The sequence below is a fragment of the Harmonia axyridis genome, chromosome 5 (genome assembly GCF_914767665.1).
Source record: "Harmonia axyridis chromosome 5, icHarAxyr1.1, whole genome shotgun sequence".
NCBI lineage: Eukaryota > Metazoa > Arthropoda > Insecta > Coleoptera > Coccinellidae > Harmonia > Harmonia axyridis.
The window spans coordinates 34299458-34320561 of record NC_059505.1 but is presented as its reverse complement, the minus strand read 5'-3'; the positions used below and the strand labels follow the sequence as shown (position 1 = coordinate 34320561).

Here is a 21104-nt window from a genome sequence, read left to right as displayed (position 1 = left end):
TTTACCTATATGTATAATGTAGTATTGTTACAGAATGCTACTGCATACTGAATATTATTTTTTTATATTGAATATAAGTAATTTATTATGTAATATGGACACACCAATGGGATTGTTTTGAAAGAAAAATAATAAACTTGTTACCTAAGTACTTTTTTATATATTGGATCAACATAGCATAAAAAAAGCAAATCACAATGCAGAACCTAATCAATTATCAGTAATGTTATTATAAAATTATACGTTAAGTACACTTTTTTCAAAATTTTTGTAGGAAAAGGTACAAAAATACATAACATAATTCTGTTAAACAATATAATCTTCCAATACTGGTGGTTTTACATGAAAAGAAATACTTGATTGACTTCCATTCAAACAAGTACATAAAGTAGACTGATATTTTACATAGTGATGATACTTTGTCAACAAGTTTCTCTAATAGTTCCATCAATGTTTCCTTTTCCTTTTTTTGCTCTTCTTTTTGTGCATCAGATTATTTATTTCACATTGGAAGTTACTCGATGTTGTAGGACATGAATCCAAGTCTTCTGTGTTTTCTACATTTGTTGATTTTTTACTTTTGAATTTTGTCTGTAATATTTGTGAAATCAGTAGACTTTTATCGTCATATTCCTCATTATCCACTACTTGCTTTTTCTTTCGTTTTGAGTTTTTTTCATTCTTGTCAAAGCTATGAATTGCTTCCATTAGTTTTTGTTTGATTTCATCTTGTAATTTAACCTTTGCTTTGTATTTATCTCCGAATAAAGGATGTCTTTTCTTAATCGAATCAATAGGAACAACATTCTCCTTTTTATTTTCTCCTTCCAATTGCAGAAAGTGATTCAGACCTCCTTTTATTTTTTTTTTTGATACAGACTTTGTCAACAGTAAAACAGATGATGGTTCAACTTTTTTTAAACCATTTGGTCCTAGGAAGTATGTAGGTTCACACTCATCAGAAATAGGCTCTAAATGAAAAATTTCAGATTGTGCCTTCACTTTAGATTTTTTAGTAAGATCAAGCTTGGCATGCAGCAGAACATTTGGATCTATATCTTTTGGAATTTTTAATAAATGAATTTCTTCCTCATCGCTATCAAATTGAAGTTCTGCAAAATGTTTATATTCTTCCATTTTCAAAAACTAACTAAGCAGAAAAACATTCTCCTGAAAAAAAAATTGTTTCAATTAGATAATTAATAATTACTCAAAAAATAAACAAATTTGATCATTTGAAATTTCCGCAAGAAAATTAATAAAACCAACTAATGTTATTGAAGATAAGAAAAATATAAGATTGATATTTTTGTCGTCCAGTGACTATTAAATTATTTATCTTAATTTCACACTGTATATTGCTTTGTATCTCCTGTGATACAAGCTGATTTGATTAGATTCACGGAATACTCCTTCCAATATAATAATAATAAGTTATAAGTGCCTCCATCCCATATAGCGGAGCATGAAATTAATTACTAGATCAGTACAATATTCAATGAACATTTCATTATTTGAAGAATTTATTATTCCTAACATACTGAATACCTACCATCCAAATCAATAATTCATTCTACTTTATTTCTCACACATAACAAAAATGCTCACCGAATTTGGGTAACTGGATTAAATATCACGACAGAAGTAAAAATATACACATTTCTCTCCAAACTTTAGGGGTTATATCACAGACTAACAGTAACACAGATCACAGAGTGGAAACCATCGAACTAATAATACAATAATGGTTTTATTAATTCTATGGTAGAAACAGTAATCTGTGGTTATATTATCACAGATTACTAGTTCACTTTTAACGTCCACGATAGAGGATCCTTTAATAAAAGATCGCTCATTTGTTTGTTGCAATAACTCTCTAATATATCACAGATTACCAACATTTGTTATTTCCATTTTAGTTCTCTTTCTCTATGGTTTCAGCATCTCTAAACCACAGATTATGAAATAGTTATTCTCTAATTCATTGTATTTTTATTGAAATTGATGAAATATTTCCATAAATATCATTTAGTGATTTTGACATTGAAAAATGTTGGTTGGCAGAACTGATTTCTTTAAGGCAAATTTCAAATTTGAACGATGAATTGACCATATTGACCGTCGCCATATTGTTATGCGACAATACCAACTACCCAGTGTTCCCAACGGAGAAATATTGAGTATTCTGTGGTGGATATGGTCAATTGACAGATAAAGCCGTGGCGGAAAGTTCGGAGTACCAACATATAATAATAAAATATAACCATGAAAACTGTGCGTTTCTGATATATTCTCCCACGATTTTGTTCTACAAGATGTGGAAGAATGAACGAAATAACCACAGAATTGACCATATTCACCGTCGCCATATTATTGTGCGACAATATCAACTACCCAGTGTTCTCACCGGAGAAATATTGAGTTTACTAGAAAAATACCGCTTATATCAAAAATACTATCAGCCATAGAGATTATTCTTCCACTGACTACTTCCAAAAATGGAGCGAAGCCTTCATTTATACACTTGGCCGCAGTTAATTTGTTCATAAAACCACCTTTCCCTAAGGTTTTTATTTACAAAAGGTGAAATTTTTGCGAAATATTGTCCTAAACAAGCCTACCTGGCGTAGCAGCCAGAAAAGGTACACATAAACTTCACTTATAAACTTTATATTGTGGAATTTTTCAATATTTCTCCGTTGGGAACACATTCTAATTGTGTATCTGTTAGTCTGTGATATAACCCCTAAAGTTTGGAGAGAAATAATGTGTATATTTTTACTTCTGTCGTGATATTTAATCCAGTTACCCAAATTCGGTTAGCAGTTTTGTTATGTGTGAGATATAAAGTAGAATGAGTTATTAATTTGGATGGTAGGTATTCAGTATGTTAGGAATAATAAATTCTTCAAATAATGAAATGTTCATTGAATATTGTACTGATCGAGTAATTTATTTCATGCTCCGCTATATGGGATGGAGGCACTTATAACTTATTATTATTATTATATTGGAAGGAGTATTCCGTGAATCTAATCAAATCAGCTTGTATCACAGGTGAAACAAAGCAATATACAGTGTGAAATTAAGATAGATAATAATTTAGTAGTCACTGGACGAAAAAATATCAATCTTATATTTTTATTATCTTCAATAACATTAGTTGGTTTCATTAATTTTCTTGCGGAAATTCCAAATGATCAAATTTGTTTATTTTTTAAGTAATTATTAATTAATTAATTGAAACAATTTTTTTTTCAGGAGAATGTTTTTCTGCTTAGTTAGTATTTGAAAATGGAAGAATATAAACATTTCGCAGAACTTCAATTTGATAGCGATGAGGAAGAAATTCATTTATTAAAAATTCCAAAAGATATAGATCCAAATGTTTTGCTGCATGCCAAGCTTGATCTTACTAAAAAATCTAAAGTGAAGGCACAATCTGAAATTTTTCATTTAGAGCCTATTTCTGATAAGTGTGAACCTACATACTTCCTAGGACCAAATGGTTTAAAAAAAGTTGAACCATCATCTGTTTTACTGTTGACAAAGTCTGTATCAAAAAAAAACATAAAAGGAGGTCTAAATCACTTTCTGCAATTGGAAGGAGAAAATAAAAAGGAGACTGTTGTTCCTATTGATTCGATTAAGAAAAGACATCCTTTATTCGGAGATAAATACAAAGCAAAGGTTGAATTACAAGATGAAATCAAACAAAAACTAATGGAAGCAATTCATAGCTTTGACAAGAATGAAAAAAACTCAAAACGAAAGAAAAAGCAAGTAGTGGATAATGAAGAATATGACGATAAAAGTCTACTGATTTCACAAATATTACAGACAAAATTCAAAAGTAAAAAATCAACAAATGTAGAAAACACAGAAGACTTGGATTCATGTCCTACAACATCGAGTAACTTCCAATGTGAAATAAATAATCTGATGCACAAAAAGAAGAGCAAAAAAAGGAATAGCAAACATAAAGGAGAAAATAGTTTTCAAGAGCACGATTTTAGTGAGCTGAAAGGTTCTGCTAGTGTTGAATCCCCCATTCCATTGCAGAAGGAGCATGAAAATATTCATAAAGACATTAAAAAAGAACTACAGTTAGATGCACAAAATTTCGAAGGCATTCCAAATAACAAAAAGAAGAAAAAGAAACATAATAAAAGTGTAGAAAACACTGAAGAACTTTTGGGTAACTTGCAATTTGAAATAGATAATGTGGTTCACAAAGATAGAAAGAAAAAGAAAAGAAATAGCAAACATGGTGAAGAAAATAGTTTTCAAGAAAAAAATATTGAAAGTGGGTCTATGATTCATGATGTCAGTCACCTGAAAGATTTTGCTAGTGTTGAGTCTCTTATTCCATCGACAAGAAAGGTGCAAGAAAATATTTATGCAGATATCAAAAAAGAACTGCAATCTGATGCAGAAAATTTGGAAAACATTCCAAATAAAAAAAAGAAGAAGAATGGGAGAAGAGAAAATGGAATTATTTCTGTGAATATGAAGGAAGAAACAGTTTCCTACGTAGAATCCAGTTCTAAGGGTAAGAAAAAAAAACAGGAGAGAGTTTCGGAACAATCTGCTACCATTCAACCAGAAAACACAGGAGCATATTCAAATATTTCTGTCGATATCAAAGAGGAAATTCAGTCTGATGCGGAAAACCTAGCATCCAGCTTAAAGGAAAAAACGAAGAAGAAGAAAAAACATAAAAATGAATATTCTTCTCTCACTGAATCTTCCATATATTTGGAGAATATGTCTAAAGATATAAAAAAGGAATTGCAGTCTGATCACGAAAATCTGGAATCTACCCCGAACGAAAGAAAAAAGAAAAAAAGGCGTAGAGATTCTGAGGCATCATTTCCTTCACTAGATTTAAATAATTCTTTTATGCCACCTGCAAAAAAGAGAAGACCGTCTTTACTCAGTAGTACAGTGATAAAAGATGGTTCTCCTGAATTTAAACCCAATTTGAGTGTGATTCTTGGGAACTAAATTTTATGAGAGAAGAAAGAAATTCCACTGGTCTATATAGTCTGCTAGACAGTTGGCAGACTATGAGTTATACCCTAAATCAATGGAATTTTTGATAATGTACTTGGTGTTGAATTTAGGACAATTATGACTAGTGAAAGTCATTTTTACTTTGTAAGTAATGTAAAAAGTTTTGCAAAATGTGTTCATTTTCAATAATTTCATATCAAAATATGTTTATGTATTGAAATTGTAAATAAAAATTTATTTCATTTTTAAGAAGTTCTTTATTTCATGGCGCATTCTAAGGAGAAATAACGAGAGTTCATTTAAATTCGTGGTCAAGAGTGCTGCGGATTTGAGTTGATTATCTGAGATTACGAGTAGCGCTTAGCTTGTACAAAATCACTAACATTTGTTTACATACTTCGATTTTGAGAAGAATATGGAACATACTAAGCGTTACTCGCAATCACAGATAATCATCTCTAATTTCTCCATAGTACTCTTGACTTCAATTTCTTTTTCATAGTTAAACATTTTCGTTGAAAATATAGGATGTCGTTTATTCATAGAACAATAAATCCATCAACGTAAGGTTAGGTGCTGTAACAATTTGTTTTTTTATCTCTAAATCTCATTAATTTTTGTTGAAAAATGCTCATTTGCTTATCTGGTTTGCCAGGTATTTACATCTTATACACAAATAATTATAGTATGAATTTAAAGAGCTCCATAACCTGCAGGTAGCGGCAAAACAACATTAATAAAAAAAATAGTTGAATATTTGAAGCAAAAAAATGTGAATGTTGAAGGATTCATAACTGAAGAAGTTAGGGATGTTGAAGGTTGCAGATTGGGATTTGATATTCTTACCTTACAAAATGAAAGGAAAATCTTCGCCAGAAAAAGGTTAATTTTAAATTGCTATATACACACGTTTATTGTGTTTTTTACTGTTATTGCCAAAAAAATCTGAATTTCAGGGGAATTGAATCACCATATAAAGTAGGAAGTTATTCTGTGGATATTACTTCATTCGAACAACTTATACTTCCTGTACTTGGTAATGTGAGTTTAAATTAAATATAATAGCGTATTCGACTGGCTGCACCAGTGCGAATTTTTGTAGTAGCTAAATGACATAATTAGCTCGAAATTAATACGAACTGGTGCAGCCAGTCGAATACGCTATAAGTTAAAACAGGAATTGAAGAGGTCATTGTTCCAGCCAAAAACAATAATGATTATTGATGAAAAATGGAACTAATTAGTGAAAAATTCAAAAGTTCTATTGCAAATTTAGTAGTTAATCCTGAAATAACTATAGTAGCTACGATTCCATTGAAAAGTAATGATGAATTTATAAGAAATCTCAAGAAGAATTCGAAGAAAATAATATATGTAAGTACATAATACTTATTCAGATAGAACTATAGCATATATATTTTAGGTTGATGGATCCAATAGAAACAACCTCTTGCAAGAAATCATAAGGGTACTAGACATGAAATGAATAAATTGGCCATGTTGATGAAAGAATCAAGCCATAATTAAAAAGTTTGTTAATATTGATCCTTATAAAAATATTTTTTCAAATAAAGAACCAACTTTGTGAGAATAACTTTATTCAAGATTATTTTTTTATATTGAAGTATTTATTTATTTATAACTTTATTTAAGATTATTTTTCAAATATTGAAGTATTCGATGAATGGTTTCCCGCTTAGTACTGTTGTCAGAAGTAAATAAATCTAAAACAATTGAGTCATTTTGTTTTTTCAAAGTTATAAAGAATTTTGCTAAAAAATTATTATTGTTTTTATTTTCAAAACCTTTGAACTTTTTGTTATTGTAATATTCATCTTCATCTTCAAGCTCCCTCTTTGGGGTTGTTGAGGCAATTTCTAAACCTGCAAACTTATCAAAAGCACCTTGCGCTTCAAAATTTGTTTCTTCAGAGTTATGGCTTTTTACAGTTTCATTTGAACTGTTCAGTTTCGAATCTATTGAGTCATCACATGCAACATTTGATTCATATTCTGAGCATTTAAGTTTTAGCCTCCTCTTTCTTCTTTGATTTGACCAAGTATTAGAATATGCTATGACATCATACATGATAATTGCTTTAGTTTTCTTAAATTCATTAGTTACAAATTCCAGGTCAACAAATTTTTCTTTAAGAGATTCATTAATATTTTCTAATGTGTAACTTTTATCTATTGACCTAGGAATTACATAGCTTAATGGTGGTTTAGATTTCGACTTAATATTACTCAGAGTGGAAGGTATCTTCCTTAAGTCTATATCACAAAAAGTCCAAGCTAAACCCCATCTAGTGGTATGACCTTGACAAAATTCTGTTTGCTTAAAACTGCAAACTTCAATTTCACGTAAGAGTGCCTTCAGTGGTACAAGACTAGATTTGTGACCTAACATAGTACTATAAATTTTGATTTGGTTTCGTAACTGTTCACTTTCCCTGATGAGCTTTGTTACAAATTCAATCTCTCCACCATTTGCAACAACTTCATTAGTAGATGCACAAAATGCGTTTTTGGGATGAGGTCTTGTAGATTTCCTTGATTTAAAAAACGGGTCAAGTTCTTGAGTTGATGAGAAAAAAGGAGGATTACACATACAGAAATCAAAGTTCCTATTGCTAGATGTAACCAATTCCAAAAGGATAGAATTTGATGTAGCCTCATGTATTAGTACAAAATGCTCTAATAAGTTCTGCTGAACGTTTTGTTTGGCATATATAATGCTTTCTTTGTCAATTTCAGTGCCAATAATTTTCCAATTGAACTTTTTAGCAGCTATAAGAGGGTAAACACAAGATGCGCCAGTTCCAATATCAATCCCATGTATCTGTTCAGTGTTTTTTTCTATATTCAACAGATCTTCCAACCATAATAAATAATTCAGTCTGAGAGGAATTGTAGGAATCAGTTTGTTACAAGGTATATCCACATTTAAGTCGAAGTCTTTCTTCAGTAAGGTACGGGATAATGCTCTCAAAGCATTCACATCTTTGAAGTCAAGGGTCACTTTGCCAGTAAGTTCCTGCTTTACATGTTGTCTAAATTCTGGGTAATCAATGGCCAGTTGTTTGAAATTTGGTGGGTTTTTATAAATATTTCTTGGATGCATATACCTATTCATTGACATCTTACTGTTCCACTGTTCCAAAAAAAATCGGAAAAAAAAACGATTTATATTCGTTATTTTTCAAATATTTTTAGGCTAAATGGAATGTTTTGATCTAAGAACATAGAACAAATTCTTTATTGTAATGTAAGGTCTCTCAAGATTATTCAACGGATAGGATGTTTCATAAAATGAAACCAAGTAATTTCCACAAATATTTTTTTGTCTACATTTCTGACTGATATCTTATTTATAATGAATTTCCGTCAAGCAAGGACCAAATCCCATGATCCATGTTTCAGTTGAGTTATTGATTTTCTATGGTATAGTATACAATATTTTATGGTTTCAATAACAACAACACATATTCCTCTTCTTCGGTATGTCGTCTTCTTTCGAAGGTTGACGTTGACGATCATCATGATTCTTTATTTTATTCATTGTAGATTACTAGGCTTTGATATTTATCTGTGATGTGATGTGCGACGGCCGATGTTACGCTGAGAAAGAAGGAGAGATCAATCCAATCCTATAAACTTGTTGAAGCAAAATTCATTAATTTTATTGTATTTCTCAGAACTCGTTAAATGAAATGAAATATAATGTATTTATATATATGTTGAATAATGATGATTTTCATAAAGTTTTCTATTTTATTATAGAGAATCAATTTCTATGGCACAGAATTGACAGAATATCTAATAAGATGCATCTTAATCATAGACCTAATATCCATTAATTATATATATATTATTAGGTCTATGATCTTAATATCTAACTAACCTAAAATCGTATAGGTCTAAATCTTATTATTTCTACTCTGTTATCTGTGCTTATTATCTTGAGATTGATGAATGAAAATTTGTTATGTAAAATTGTAGACTGAAATTAAGAATCCAATTCTAATTCTACGACAACTATTTTACGAGTCTTTTATATTTTCATTCTAAAGGGTTTCTCATCAGAGAATTCTTGGACAATGTCAGGTTTTATTAGTAGAATCTTTCAACCTTCACTAACCAAGAAAATAGGTTTGCTACATTTTTTAATAATAAACTGACCTCTATTTAACGGATTTGTAGGTTCAACCTTGAGTATTTTTCGTACTTTGTCATTCGAAACTGGATCAGTTTCCTCTACTATCAAATTCATACCACAACTATCGAAAATAGAAAATAATTGGATATATCGTCGAAATGAAGATATAAAAACACCTTTTAATTATGGACAAAAAATTGAGATTCCAAGAAATTACAACCTTCCCATAATTGAAGATCCTATAAAAAATGATATTATAATTGAAACACCACCAGATAATAATAATAATAGAATAGAAGCTGCAAGATTAGTTGTCATTAGGCGACAGAAGATGAAAAATCACAAACTGAAAAAGTTGAGGAAAAAACTTAAGTTTATAAGAGCTAAGGTAAATTGATGCAATAAGTTTATTCCTACTATGATCTCTACTAAAACTAATGCCATCCTGTTCTGTTTTTATTCAATTTTATTATAAATATATTTTTGATTCTGTATTATACTACACATATTTTTGTAGATTCGTCAAAAAAGGGAACTAAAGAAGGAAAAGGAATTCCAAGAGGTGCTGATTCAACAATGTAAACAAGCTGAAGATTTTTCAGCAGAAGAATATGTACAAAGCAGAATTGAGAAATATCAAGAAGCTTTGAATTACTCACCAAAAATCCCAATTACTTCTTTATAATGAATGTATGAAATGATTGATAATAGTAAATAAATTGAAATATGATATTTCAACGTTTATTAAAAAATAATTCATCTTGTTACAGAGGTAAATAATCTTATAAGATTTGGATGGTTTTTCAAAATGTTCACAAAGGAAAGAATGCGATCTGAGGTAAATTGTTTGTCTGTCTGATTGAAAAATTCCATATTTGAATCGCCCATTACTACCTTCTTGAGTGTATCTGTTTCTTTGTGCTTTTCTTCTAAATCTGTTGATACTTTGGTCAGTTGAGTGTTTTCAGGTTTATCTGAAAAAATTTGCATATTTTGATTAGTGTCTAATTGATTAAAAGCAAGAGACATTGAATTATCGAGGTTTTTGAATTACTGGTTAATATTTCATTCAAAAAAATGTTTCAATCAATTTTGGATAGATTAAGATGTTTTGAAAACTCTACCTTTAATACTACTTATTTTCTTTGGTCCATGTTGTTTAGTTGGTTTAGTTTTTTTGGATTTCACATGCTGTTTTCTCTTTTTCACTTTTCTTATCGCTTCCTTAGTTTCTGACTCATCATCGTCTTCATCTTTCTCATAAATTACAGATCTACCAGTGAAAGCAATAGATATTCTTCTTGGAGTTTCAATGTCGGTATCAAACATATCACGTGGACGAGAAACTTTTGTAATAGTTTCTTCTGTGCTGTCCTCAAATTTCAATCCATCACACTTCTGTATCTCACATAGGGTGTCCTCTTGCAATTTTTTTTTGGGTAACACTGACTCCCTTTTTTTGATCACTTCCACTGAATCAGTTGTCATTGTGATTCTAAAAATAACACAACATTTCTTAGTATCTAATCTCAACAAAAAACTCATTACAAAAAAGTTTTTTCCAAAATATTTGCCTATGAGAGAAATGATTTCTAAGAAGAAATAACGAATCAAACCTCATTTCAGTATATTGCCAGATGGTGCTCTTAAATGATTGGATTTGACTCACTGATGAAGAATTTGAGGTCAAAATCAATTCTGAAAATTGAAATATTTCAGGATCTGAATATCTTGATACTGTTCGTTAATGAGCAAAATATCACCTGATAGTTCCTGAGTTGACACATTATTGTACATAAAAATGTAACACCTCAGAATTTGTCAGATTTCACTGAAATTTTGGTGTATATGAGGTTGCTTGATAAAGTGAGTTATTTCTAATTTTGATGTGTCTTGATATGCATGAACTTACTTTGAGGTAATTTTTTTGGGTTCAACAACAGTCTCAACTAAGGATTTAACATCAGTTCCAGATCCTATCATTTGCTCTATTTTGGTTTTAATTACTGAATCTCTCGTTTCAAGATATAACTTTGATTCGTTACCCTGAGTAATTTCTTTTTCTTCGGATATATCATCTGAAAAATATGGTAAGAATTGTTCCATTCAAAAATTAATATCATTCATTGTTATGGCATATTTATTATTCGATAATTTTCCTCACCTACTGTTAACACTTCCATTTCTGGTAGTTTTGATCTAATGATATCATCGCTTTTTGTTGAAGACCTACGTCTTGTGATACTATCTTTGAGAACTTCTAAGGAATTTTTCGCACTTATCAGAGTTTTTCTATTTTCTTCGGAGCCAATATGACTGAAATTTATAGTTTGAAGAATCTCCTCAGGTTCTATAGGTTTGAGAGACGCCCTCTTGTACTTTTTATCTTTTTCTACGGAGAGCATTGAGGTCTTATCTTTTTCCTTCATTGAGAAATGGACACTTGATTGATAAGAAATCAGGGATTTCTTTTTTTCTACAATTCTGGAACTAAATAATTTCTAGTAGTGATAATAAAGGAACATGAAGCTTCTTGAAGTATATTTATCATTGATGTCAAGATATAGAATAATGGACTCTAATTGTATCCACCTTGAAAACACACAAAAAACCGTGCAATTTCCTAATTTTGTGTTGTCAACCCTTTGCTATGTTACGGATGTACTTATTCTGATTGTATTTATTTCATTCTTAATGAGAATAGGTTTAGGTTGTTTTCATTTTCTTGTGCTATACTTATGTATATCGGCATTTATATGAATTATTGATTCCATAAGAATTTTAATGAATCATTATTGACCTTCCAGTATATTAGGCCAATTGAAAAGTCCCCGGTCTGATGCACAGATGGCGGTGCTAGTATTAAATCCATATGATTTTTAGTTAGTACCAACCTTCAAACGATTTCAAAATTTGACAGCAGTCCGACCATTAGTTTGTGAGATATTGCGTTATGAGTGTAGCTACTTTTGTTATTTGAAAAAAAAAAAAGAATTTCGTGTGCTAATAAAATATTGCTTTTTGAAGGGAAAAAATATAGTTGAAGCAAAATCTTGGCTTGATGAAGAGTTTCCGGGGTCTGCACCAGGAAAATAATCAACTATCATTGATTGGTATGCTAAGTTTAAACGTGGTAAAATGAGCACCGAAGACGGCGAACTCAGTGGACGTCCAAAAGAGGCTGTCACCGACGAAAAAAATCAAAAAAGTTCCCAAAATAATTTTGAATAATCGTAAAGTGAAATTGATCGAGATAGCAGACATTGTGAAGATATCATCTGAACGTTTACATCATATCATTCACGAATATTTGTACATGAGAAAGCTGTGTGCAAAATGGGTGCCGCGCGAGCTCACAATCCATCAAAAACAATAATGTGTTAATGATTCTGAGCTGGTTTGAAGCTGTTTAAGTGCAATCAACCTGAATTTTTGGTAGATATGTGACAATGGGTGAAACATGGCTCCATCATTTCACTCCGGAGTCCAATCGACAGTCAGCTTAGTGGACTAAACACGATGAACCGATTCAGCTGGCAAGGTTATGGCATCATCAGTATTCTGGGATGCGCACGGTAAAATTTTCATTGATTACCTCCAGAAGGGCCAGACCATCAACAGCGATTATTAAATAGCGTTATTGGATCGTTTAAACGATGAAATCGTTAAAAAACGGTTCCATTTGAAGAAAAAATGATGCTATTTCATCAAGACAATTCGCCATGTCACAAATCAATGAAAACAATGGCATAATTGCATAAATTGAGCTTCGAATTGCTTCCGCATCCACAGTATTTGCCAGATCCGGCCCCCAGCGACTTTTTCCTGTTCTCAGACATCTAAAAAATGCTTGCTGGAAAGAAATTTAGCGCCAATGAAGAAGTAATCGCCGAAACTGAAGCCTATTTTGAAGGGAAAAACAAATTGTACTACAAAAATGGTATCGAAAAGTTGGAAGATCGCTATAATTGCTGTATCGCCCTCGAAGGCAACTATGTTGAATAATAAAATCGAATTTTGCCAAAAAAAAAAGTGTTTTCCTATGGTAGACAGGGGACTTTTCAATCAACCTGTTACAATGGAAAGTTTCAGAATAGAATCTCAAAAGGTGTTTGTTTTGACATTCTGGCAACGACATAACTTTTGATACCTGACGTCATACCATTTCTAAAATGAATGAATTATAGTCAATTTTTATGATGAGCTAGAATATACTATTGAACTTTACAACTGATATAAAATTTGTAAAATGGATAAAAACTTACATCTACGGTAACAACTCATTAGTTGATTTGTAGATTTTATGTAATAAATAAAAAAAGAAAAAAAAATAGATATAATAGTAAAAAATAATACATAGATACCCGTGATCATTATCTTTTTTGTCGTTGAACATGCAGGATTGGCAAGGTTGACTCAAGTGATCCATAACATCTTGTACATGTTTGGTCCAAAGCATGTTGTTCTCTTTAATCGTTAAGCCTTGCGATATCATGTCTCTGAAATCTTCTCTAACAAATAGTTGATCGTTATAGTAGAAACCAGGCAGGAATTGTTCTAGGGATAATTCGCTTTCGCTGATTTCTGGTTGATTGAGGCAGTCGTGACCGTCCTTGACCTTCAGGGAGCCCCCTGATGACTCGGACCGTTCTGGTGTCTTGTCCCATAGATAATTCCGATCGTAGTCATATTCTCTGCCTTTAGGTACTTCAACCTGTAGGGAAATAATTCAATAACAATGCCAATACCAAGTATTTATTATCTGTAATAATTGAATATTTGATATTGTTTCAAATTCATTTGGTAATTTTTATTTTATCAATATTTTGAAGTATAATTTCCAGATAATCAATTTTTTGCATACCATTTAACTATTAGTATATTACGTGAGAAACATTTGTGTAGGCAACTACTTCTACATAATATATATTGCTTTCGAGTCTAGAAAAAGCATTGTGATCATTTTTGGGTCTCCGATTTCAAAACTTCCGATCATCATTTCAGACCATCCTGAACAACTTTGGTTTTGTATCTAAGATTGTAGCTACTTCTATAATTATTATTCAATTTTAATGAAATTCCTGCGTTCTCCATATCTCAGGTTCTACTACTAGTCTAATTTTGATGAAATTTGGTAGGAATATATTTGGTTTCCTTAGGAATATCAGCTCTTCCAAGCAGACATTTATGAATTTATTTCTGATCAAATAATAATAGTTCTTTATTGGCCATCAACCGAAGTCCTTCAGCCTCATGATCAAATATTATTCATGAATTACTCTTTCGAGCGATATTTCTGAAATGGATGATATACAGAGTTTGAAAAATAGTTTACAAAATTTTGTAAATGAAAATTGTCCTGAATGGAATTCGCTTTCAAGAGTGGTACATTGAAAGAATGGGAAATATGTGTGAAAATATACTGTTTAAATAAAAGAGCTCATTTGAAATTTATAGTTTTCGTTTGCGCATCTTGAAGATCAATAATGGACAAATTCAGTTTGAAATGGAGAAGATTCTGCAAATTTTCATTTACGAAATTTGGAAAGCTGTTTTTCATACCCTGTATATATCAGGTCCATTTCATATACAGGGTGTCTCATTTCAAAGTGTCCATCCTCAATAACTCAACAACGAATCAGAATGGAGAACACTTTGCGGTAAATTTTTACTAACATTGTTTGTGAAAGATATTTTTTTTTCAATAGATATTATACGATCAGTTAAAACATCTCTGTTTCATTTAATTTTATCGGTACCATAATTCCATAACAAACACCATGTAACTTTGTGAATACTTTTGAGAACACAAACTGCAGGTTTATACAAATTTGATCCATGCATTCATTTGTGCTACAAAACTACCCACTTCCCCTTTTGAAATTCCTGATGACCTAGTAGAAACAAGCTTTGTGTCCCCCTGTCATCAAAAATCGACCTGATCGACCAAATTCTGAATCGTTGTTGAGGGTGGACACTTTTGAATGAGACACCCTGTATACTGTTCAAGAGGGTAACTTATGTATATTTGAGCAGAAATAAATTCCAATAGGATGATAACTTTTCAATATTGAAAAAAAAACCTATCATGCCAAGTAAAGGGTGTTTTTTTTAGAGCTATAGAACTTTAAATTGCAATAAAACAACGATGGATTATTCGATTGACATGAATTTTATTTATCCGCAAGATAATCTTGTGGCATTACATTTTGAATATGATTTCTGGCATATGACCGCCACGGCTGGCTCGGATGTAGTCCAATCTGGACATCCAATTTTCGATGACTTTTTCCAACATTTGTGGCCGTATATCGGCAATAACACGGCGAATGTTGTCTTCCAAAGGGTCAAGGGTTTGTGGCTTATCCGCATAGACCAATGACTTTACATAGCCCCACAGAAAGTAGTCTAGCGGTGTTAAATCACAATCTTGGAGGCCAATTCACAGGTCAAAACGTGAAATTAGGCCACCAAACGTGTCTTTCAATAAATCGATTGTGGCACGAGCTGTGTGACATGTTGCGCCGTCTTGTTGGAACCACAGCTCCTGGACATCATGGTTGTTCAATTCAGGAATGAAAAAGTTAGTAATCATGGCTCTATACCGATCACCATTGACTGTAACGTTCTAGCCATCATCGTTTTTGAAGAAGTACGGACCAATGATACCACCAGCCCATAAAGCGCACCAAACAGTCAGTTTTTCTGGATGTAACGGTGTTTCGGCATACACTTGAGGATCAGCTTCACTCCAAATGCGGCAGTTTTGTTTGTTGACGTAGCCATTCAACCAGAAGTGCGCTTCATCATCGCTAAACAAAATAAAATGGACGTAGTGCGCGATACGTATTCCGCTCAGAACCATTATTTTAGAAATGAAATTGCACTATTTGCAAGCGTTGTTCAGGCGTGAGTCTATTCATGATGAATTGCCAAACCAAACTGAGAATAAATCACTTGACAGCTGTTAAATCGGTCGCCATCTTGAACAGTAATGCCAACTTAAAGTTATATACCTCGAAAAAAAACACCCGTTATATCAAAAACCCTCCCAGAAAAAAGTTAACACGCTGTGTGACCGAACATATGAGATTTCTTTCTCTTCCCCAACTAGAACGAGGGAGCACTGCGCCACTGTTGGAGAAGCCTGCATAAAAATTAATGATATAATTTGTCGAAATGATATTTCTCTTAAAAAAAGGTAGGAAAATAGGGATGGAAAACACCTTCGCTAAAGCCTCGGTTAGCTCGAACACCATAAGTTTCTCGGCACACAAAAGATATTCGGCCTGCTTTGGAACTGATTTGAGAGCGAAATTGATGAACTTCTGGAATTCTCTGATCATTTCAAGCAGTGCTTTCTCCCTCAGTTCCACCTCCTTCTTGTGCTTGTCTCTTTCCGCTGTGATCCTCGCTATTTCTTCGTCTTTGCTACGAAGGATAGAGCTCAGTTCGCTTATTTCTTGCGTCAATTGATTCTCAGCAAACGCTTTTTCGTGGGAGCATTTTTTCCTTTCCATGCATATAAGATACATCATATTCGCCAAATTTTTGCATTCTAGGTCGTGTTGGAGGGCCCTCAGTTTTTCTCTGCAGTTCGATCGCTCCTTTTGAATCTCAAAAAGGGCATGGATTTCTGCTTTTCTGCAATTTAATTTCATTTAAGAATTTTCTAAAAATAGTATATTATATACCGCGGGACTGAAGTAGTACATTTAATCCTGAAGGTAAAGTTTATGGCTCGACCGCAGGGAGGGCCATAATTTACCTGAAGGATTAAATGTACTTCAGTCGCAAGGTATATACGATACTTTTCGTACTTCCGGTATGATTTTATTAATTATTTCAATAATTTCAATCAGTTTTTTCTCTCTTCAACTCATTTAATAAACTGTCTTTAAAATAAGTTACCATAGTAACATTGCGTTGTGACAATTATAATTTAGAAACATTGTCATTACTAGTGTCATTGTAAAGAAACATTGTTATTGATAATTATTGGTATCATGAGTGAAGAAGGTGTATCTGATATTGATAAAAGAGCAGCCGAAGTAGGTGAAGAATTGTTACCACCGAAATCTAGAAAACTATACGAGCAGCAGTACGATGCTTTTAAAAAGTGGTGCCGCTTAAAAAATGTGAGACAACCTACTGAAAATGCGCTGTTAGTCTACTTCAATGATAAATCAAAAGCGGTTTGTGCCTCAACTCTCTGGGCACATTACTCAATGCTGAAATCGGTTATTAACATTAGAGAAGATATTGATATAAGTAAATTTCCAAAATTATTAGCTTTTTTGAAGAGAAGAAATGAGGGATTTAAGCCAAAGAAGTCAAGAATTCTCACGTCTGAGCAGGTAGATCAGTTCTTACGGGAGGCTCCGGATGATAAATATTTAATGCTTAAGGCAAATTTGGAAATTTGTTTATATTCAGAAATTTTAAGAAATCAATTTTTTTGTAGGTTGCACTTATTTTGGGCGTTGCGGGAGCTTGTCGTGGAAAAGAGTTGGTTGATTTAGAAATCGACGATGTGAGAGATTTGGGCGATTCCTTCCTAATTGCGATTAGAAACACCAAAAATAAAATTGACCGAAATTTTGTGATCAAAAATTCAGAAAACAGTGCCATCAGTTTTGTGGCGATATTTCGAAAATATGTGGCATTGCGAAAGACAGGGACACCTCATTCAAAATTTTTTGTTCAATACATCAACAAAGAATGTACTACGCGAGTAGTAGGAAAAAACATGTTTGGTACATTGCCACGGCAAATAGCAGCTTTCTTGAAATTAGAAAATGCGACGTCTTATACGGGACATTGTTTTAGACGCACATCTGCGTCTTTGTTAGCTGATTCGGGAGCAACAATAGACGTGCTGAAGAGACATGGAGGATGGAAATCCTCCAACGTGGCCGAGGGATATATTGAATCGTCTATTAAAAATGAACAAAAAATTTCAGATAAAATATTTGGTCAAGTCGCCGATTCGTCCACTATAGTTATGTCACAGTCCTCATTCTCGCTTCCTGTTTCCGCAGGATCTTCGAAACAAACACCAGTTCAATATGAAAAGGACCTATCTGTTACTCGTCAGTTACCTGGTGCATTAACCCAGGAAAGACTGGTCAATATGACGAACTGTCACAATATTAATTTGAATATTAACATTAATTACCATTCTAATTAATTATATTTTTCAATAAAATATCTCTTAAATTCGTTTGTTTGTGATTTAATCGTTCCGGGAGTTTCGTCAATATTTAATCCCGGAGGGATTAAATGTGACACTTTAGTACCTGTCACAAGGGAGTGAAGTTGTCACTTTAGGCCCGGAAGTACGAAAAATCTCATATGATATGAATAAAAATGAGAAAAGCACCGACGTGAAGTCAGGAGCTTTTGAGAGCTTGTTATTCCTATTCCAAAATTAGTATCTTAGCTTTCTTACTGGATTTGAGTTTGGAAGAGTTTCTTCATTGACATTTCCAACTCTTCGAGGTTCACTGAAGAATGAACTGTCATAATTTCGCTGATCCTGGATACTTCCTCTTCCAACTTTAGCTGAAACTGCTGTTCGAGGTATAACGCTTGGTCTTTCAATTCCTCCTGAAGGTCCAGATGATATTTGATCTCCATATGACTCATTTCCTTCTTGCAGAGGTCGTCCATTTCATTTATGAGCTCCAGTCTTTGTCTTTTGAACACCTCCAGCATGCGGGCTTGTACCTCAGCGATTGCTTCCTTCTTTGATGTTTCACACAACAATCTTAAGGTTCTATCCTGTTCCTCCATCTCCTTGCTCTTCTCGATTTCTACTTGATTCCAAAAGAGTTTCTCTATTTTGGATCCGATATCTGGAAAGGATATTCTGGTAATTAATTATAAATAATTTTGGTGAAACATAGATATATAGTATAGGAGGAGTAAAAGATTGAATTAGGAGAAAAAAATCGTGAAGGTTTTTTCATGTAAACAATTTTTGTTACTTAAATATTGTAGTCCTTTTTTGGAAGTTTTTTCAATTTTACAACAAATCAGCTGTTCGAGGAGATCCAAAGTCGATGTTTAGTTGTTGCTAAATGCCTAGAGCACATGTACGCGGAATTTATCGCCAGCTAAGTGAATTTGAAAGAGGTCGAATTATTGGTCTACGGGAGGCGGGGTTGTCATTTCGAGAAATCGCTAATCGTACGAACAGATTTAAACTACTGTTATGAGATGTTGTCAAGCGTGGTTTGATAATGCCCAAAATCAAAGAAGAGTAGGCACTGGACGTCGAAGGGGCACAAATGAAGTTCAAGAACGACGTCTAAGACTTATGGCCATTAGAGACCGATTTGCAATAACTCGATCTTTGGCTGATGAGTGGTTAGGAGAACAAGGCCATCCTGTAACTGTCTGAACGATTTACCGCCGGATAAGTTCTTTTGGACCTCAACATTGGAATGTGGAATGGCATCAGGTCGTCTTTTCTGATGAATCTCGATTATCCTTGGGTGCACATGATGGCCGAAGAAGGGTTAGACGACGTCGGGGAGAAAGACGTGAACCTCAGTTTGATGTTGAGTGTCATGTACACCGGACCCTAGGAGTTATGGTATGGGGTGCTATCGCACAAGCAAGTAGGTCACCTTTAGTCTTTATTCGAGGTAACATGACAGCGCTGCGTTACCTTAGAGAAATAGTGGTGCCATATATTCTCCCTTACCTTAACCGGCTCGAGAATCCAATATTTCAGCAAGATAATGCCCGACGTCATGTTGCCAGAGAATATTTGCGACATCTTGGGTAAAAGGCTTGGAAAATTATCTGAGCCCCCACAGACTTTGGTGTTTCTGAGATATGAAGTACATGTAGCTTGTATCTCTCAAGAAGAAATAGACCATCTTATTGCATTAATGCCGAGACGTGTTGGGGAGTGTATAGATAATCGCGGTAGACAAACACATTATTAATAAATTTATTGACAAAAAATGTAAACCCTTCGTTTTTTTCTCCAAATTTCAATCATTTACTACTTGCCATACTATCTGTTTTACTAAAAAAAAATTAAAGAGCTCCTTCTGGGTGTTGCAGTTTCTTTGTCAGTTAGTAATTTGAAGGCCTACTGGAAGGTGTTATTGAAATTTTTTCAGCCACATATGTTGGCCCAATCACTGCAGTGCTTTTTTCATTATTTTATGTGTTATTAATTTCGTTCCAAACACCGAAAGGTGAAATGGATGTAGATTATACATATATTAATTTCGTTAATTCAAAATTTTGAACTTTTCTTGATAATCTTACCCATAATTCCTTGATGTGTTAACGCTCTGATATGTTTGGAAGTGAGAGGTGGCTTGAGGCATACCTTCCCTATCAACAAATCACTTGGAGAAGTCCACAAGTCACCACCAATTGGCCCCTTTAAAGGTGGTTCCAATCCGAAATCTTCTTTGAAGTTCGGATCGCAATTGCAGAAGATTTTCTGAGCGAAATCATCTCCGAAATTCTTTTTTGCATCTGATATAGTTGGTGCTTCCATAGTTTGGAGCAACATCAAACGCTTTATTATGTATTCGCTCCTTGTTATGTCCACGTCTGAAAAGATTTGGTTTAGGGGGTGTAAATATCTGATAACTTCATATACTTACTGGCCATTTTCAAAGAGAAATTTTGAACGGACAAAACTCCAAAATAAATAATTATTCTTTATAATATTTTATTAATCTTCTCAGCAAATGCCAGACGATGTGACATTGATTGAATTTAGTTATTTCATTTTTTTGACTGTAGAAAATTCAGTGGATTAACTGGGTTCAGGAACTTAATTTTGAAGTGAAAATCTTCTCAAAGAATATGAACATTTGGAAAATTTCCAAATAAAAGGCTGTTTTTTGAAGATCAGTATCTTCAAATAATATGCAAACGTGTTTGTTATGATCACT

At 32.9% G+C, this 21104-nt stretch overlaps 5 protein-coding genes across 14 annotated transcripts; 2 read left to right on the top strand and 3 right to left on the bottom strand.

Annotated features, from left to right (window-relative positions):
• Positions 1 to 136: 136 nt before the first annotated feature.
• LOC123680056 lies at positions 137 to 1713 on the bottom strand. Of its 3 annotated transcripts, none has more exons than XM_045617714.1 (2): positions 1609 to 1713; positions 137 to 1170 (listed from the first exon to the last, which is right to left on the bottom strand). In XM_045617714.1, exon 2 carries the CDS (start codon positions 1135 to 1137, stop codon positions 448 to 450), a length of 690 nt encoding a protein of 229 aa, XP_045473670.1. In that variant the 5' UTR covers positions 1138 to 1170; positions 1609 to 1713; the 3' UTR covers positions 137 to 447. The 3 variants fall into 3 exon arrangements, with proteins under 3 accessions (XP_045473670.1, XP_045473668.1, XP_045473669.1); XM_045617712.1 differs by having other exon boundaries at positions 1553 to 1696; XM_045617713.1 differs by lacking the exon at positions 1609 to 1713 and adding an exon at positions 1370 to 1523 and having other exon boundaries at positions 137 to 1167.
• Positions 1714 to 2717: 1004 nt separating this feature from the next.
• Positions 2718 to 5891, top strand: LOC123679745 (glutamic acid-rich protein-like). Of its 5 annotated transcripts, none has more exons than XM_045617198.1 (3): positions 2718 to 2818; positions 3262 to 5579; positions 5733 to 5891. In XM_045617198.1, exon 2 carries the CDS (start codon positions 3295 to 3297, stop codon positions 5005 to 5007), a length of 1713 nt encoding a protein of 570 aa, XP_045473154.1. In that variant the 5' UTR covers positions 2718 to 2818; positions 3262 to 3294; the 3' UTR covers positions 5008 to 5579; positions 5733 to 5891. The 5 variants fall into 5 exon arrangements, with proteins under 5 accessions (XP_045473154.1, XP_045473151.1, XP_045473153.1 ...); XM_045617195.1 differs by having other exon boundaries at positions 2724 to 2874; XM_045617197.1 differs by having other exon boundaries at positions 2724 to 2874; positions 5672 to 5891.
• Positions 5892 to 6603: 712 nt separating this feature from the next.
• Positions 6604 to 8252, bottom strand: LOC123679747 (U6 small nuclear RNA (adenine-(43)-N(6))-methyltransferase). The gene has a single exon (XM_045617201.1). The coding sequence runs from the start codon at positions 8155 to 8157 to the stop codon at positions 6661 to 6663; it is 1497 nt and encodes a 498-aa protein (XP_045473157.1). The 5' UTR covers positions 8158 to 8252; the 3' UTR covers positions 6604 to 6660.
• Positions 8253 to 8926: 674 nt separating this feature from the next.
• LOC123679744 lies at positions 8927 to 9906 on the top strand. Its single transcript, XM_045617194.1, has 3 exons — positions 8927 to 9167; positions 9219 to 9562; positions 9692 to 9906. The coding sequence occupies exons 1-3, from the start codon at positions 9116 to 9118 to the stop codon at positions 9857 to 9859; spliced, it is 564 nt and encodes a 187-aa protein (XP_045473150.1). The 5' UTR covers positions 8927 to 9115; the 3' UTR covers positions 9860 to 9906.
• On the bottom strand, positions 9902 to 20963 carry LOC123679743. 4 transcript variants are annotated; one of them, XM_045617189.1, is made up of 9 exons: positions 20811 to 20963; positions 20464 to 20757; positions 18626 to 19031; positions 16401 to 16818; positions 13539 to 13888; positions 11339 to 11664; positions 11087 to 11252; positions 10299 to 10669; positions 9902 to 10148 (listed from the first exon to the last, which is right to left on the bottom strand). In XM_045617189.1, exons 1-9 carry the CDS (start codon positions 20815 to 20817, stop codon positions 9931 to 9933), a joined length of 2556 nt encoding a protein of 851 aa, XP_045473145.1. In that variant the 5' UTR covers positions 20818 to 20963; the 3' UTR covers positions 9902 to 9930. The 4 variants fall into 4 exon arrangements, with proteins under 4 accessions (XP_045473145.1, XP_045473147.1, XP_045473148.1 ...); XM_045617191.1 differs by having other exon boundaries at positions 11339 to 11658; XM_045617192.1 differs by lacking the exon at positions 9902 to 10148 and adding an exon at positions 10791 to 10872 and having other exon boundaries at positions 10637 to 10669.
• Between the last annotated feature and the right edge of the window lie 141 nt (positions 20964 to 21104).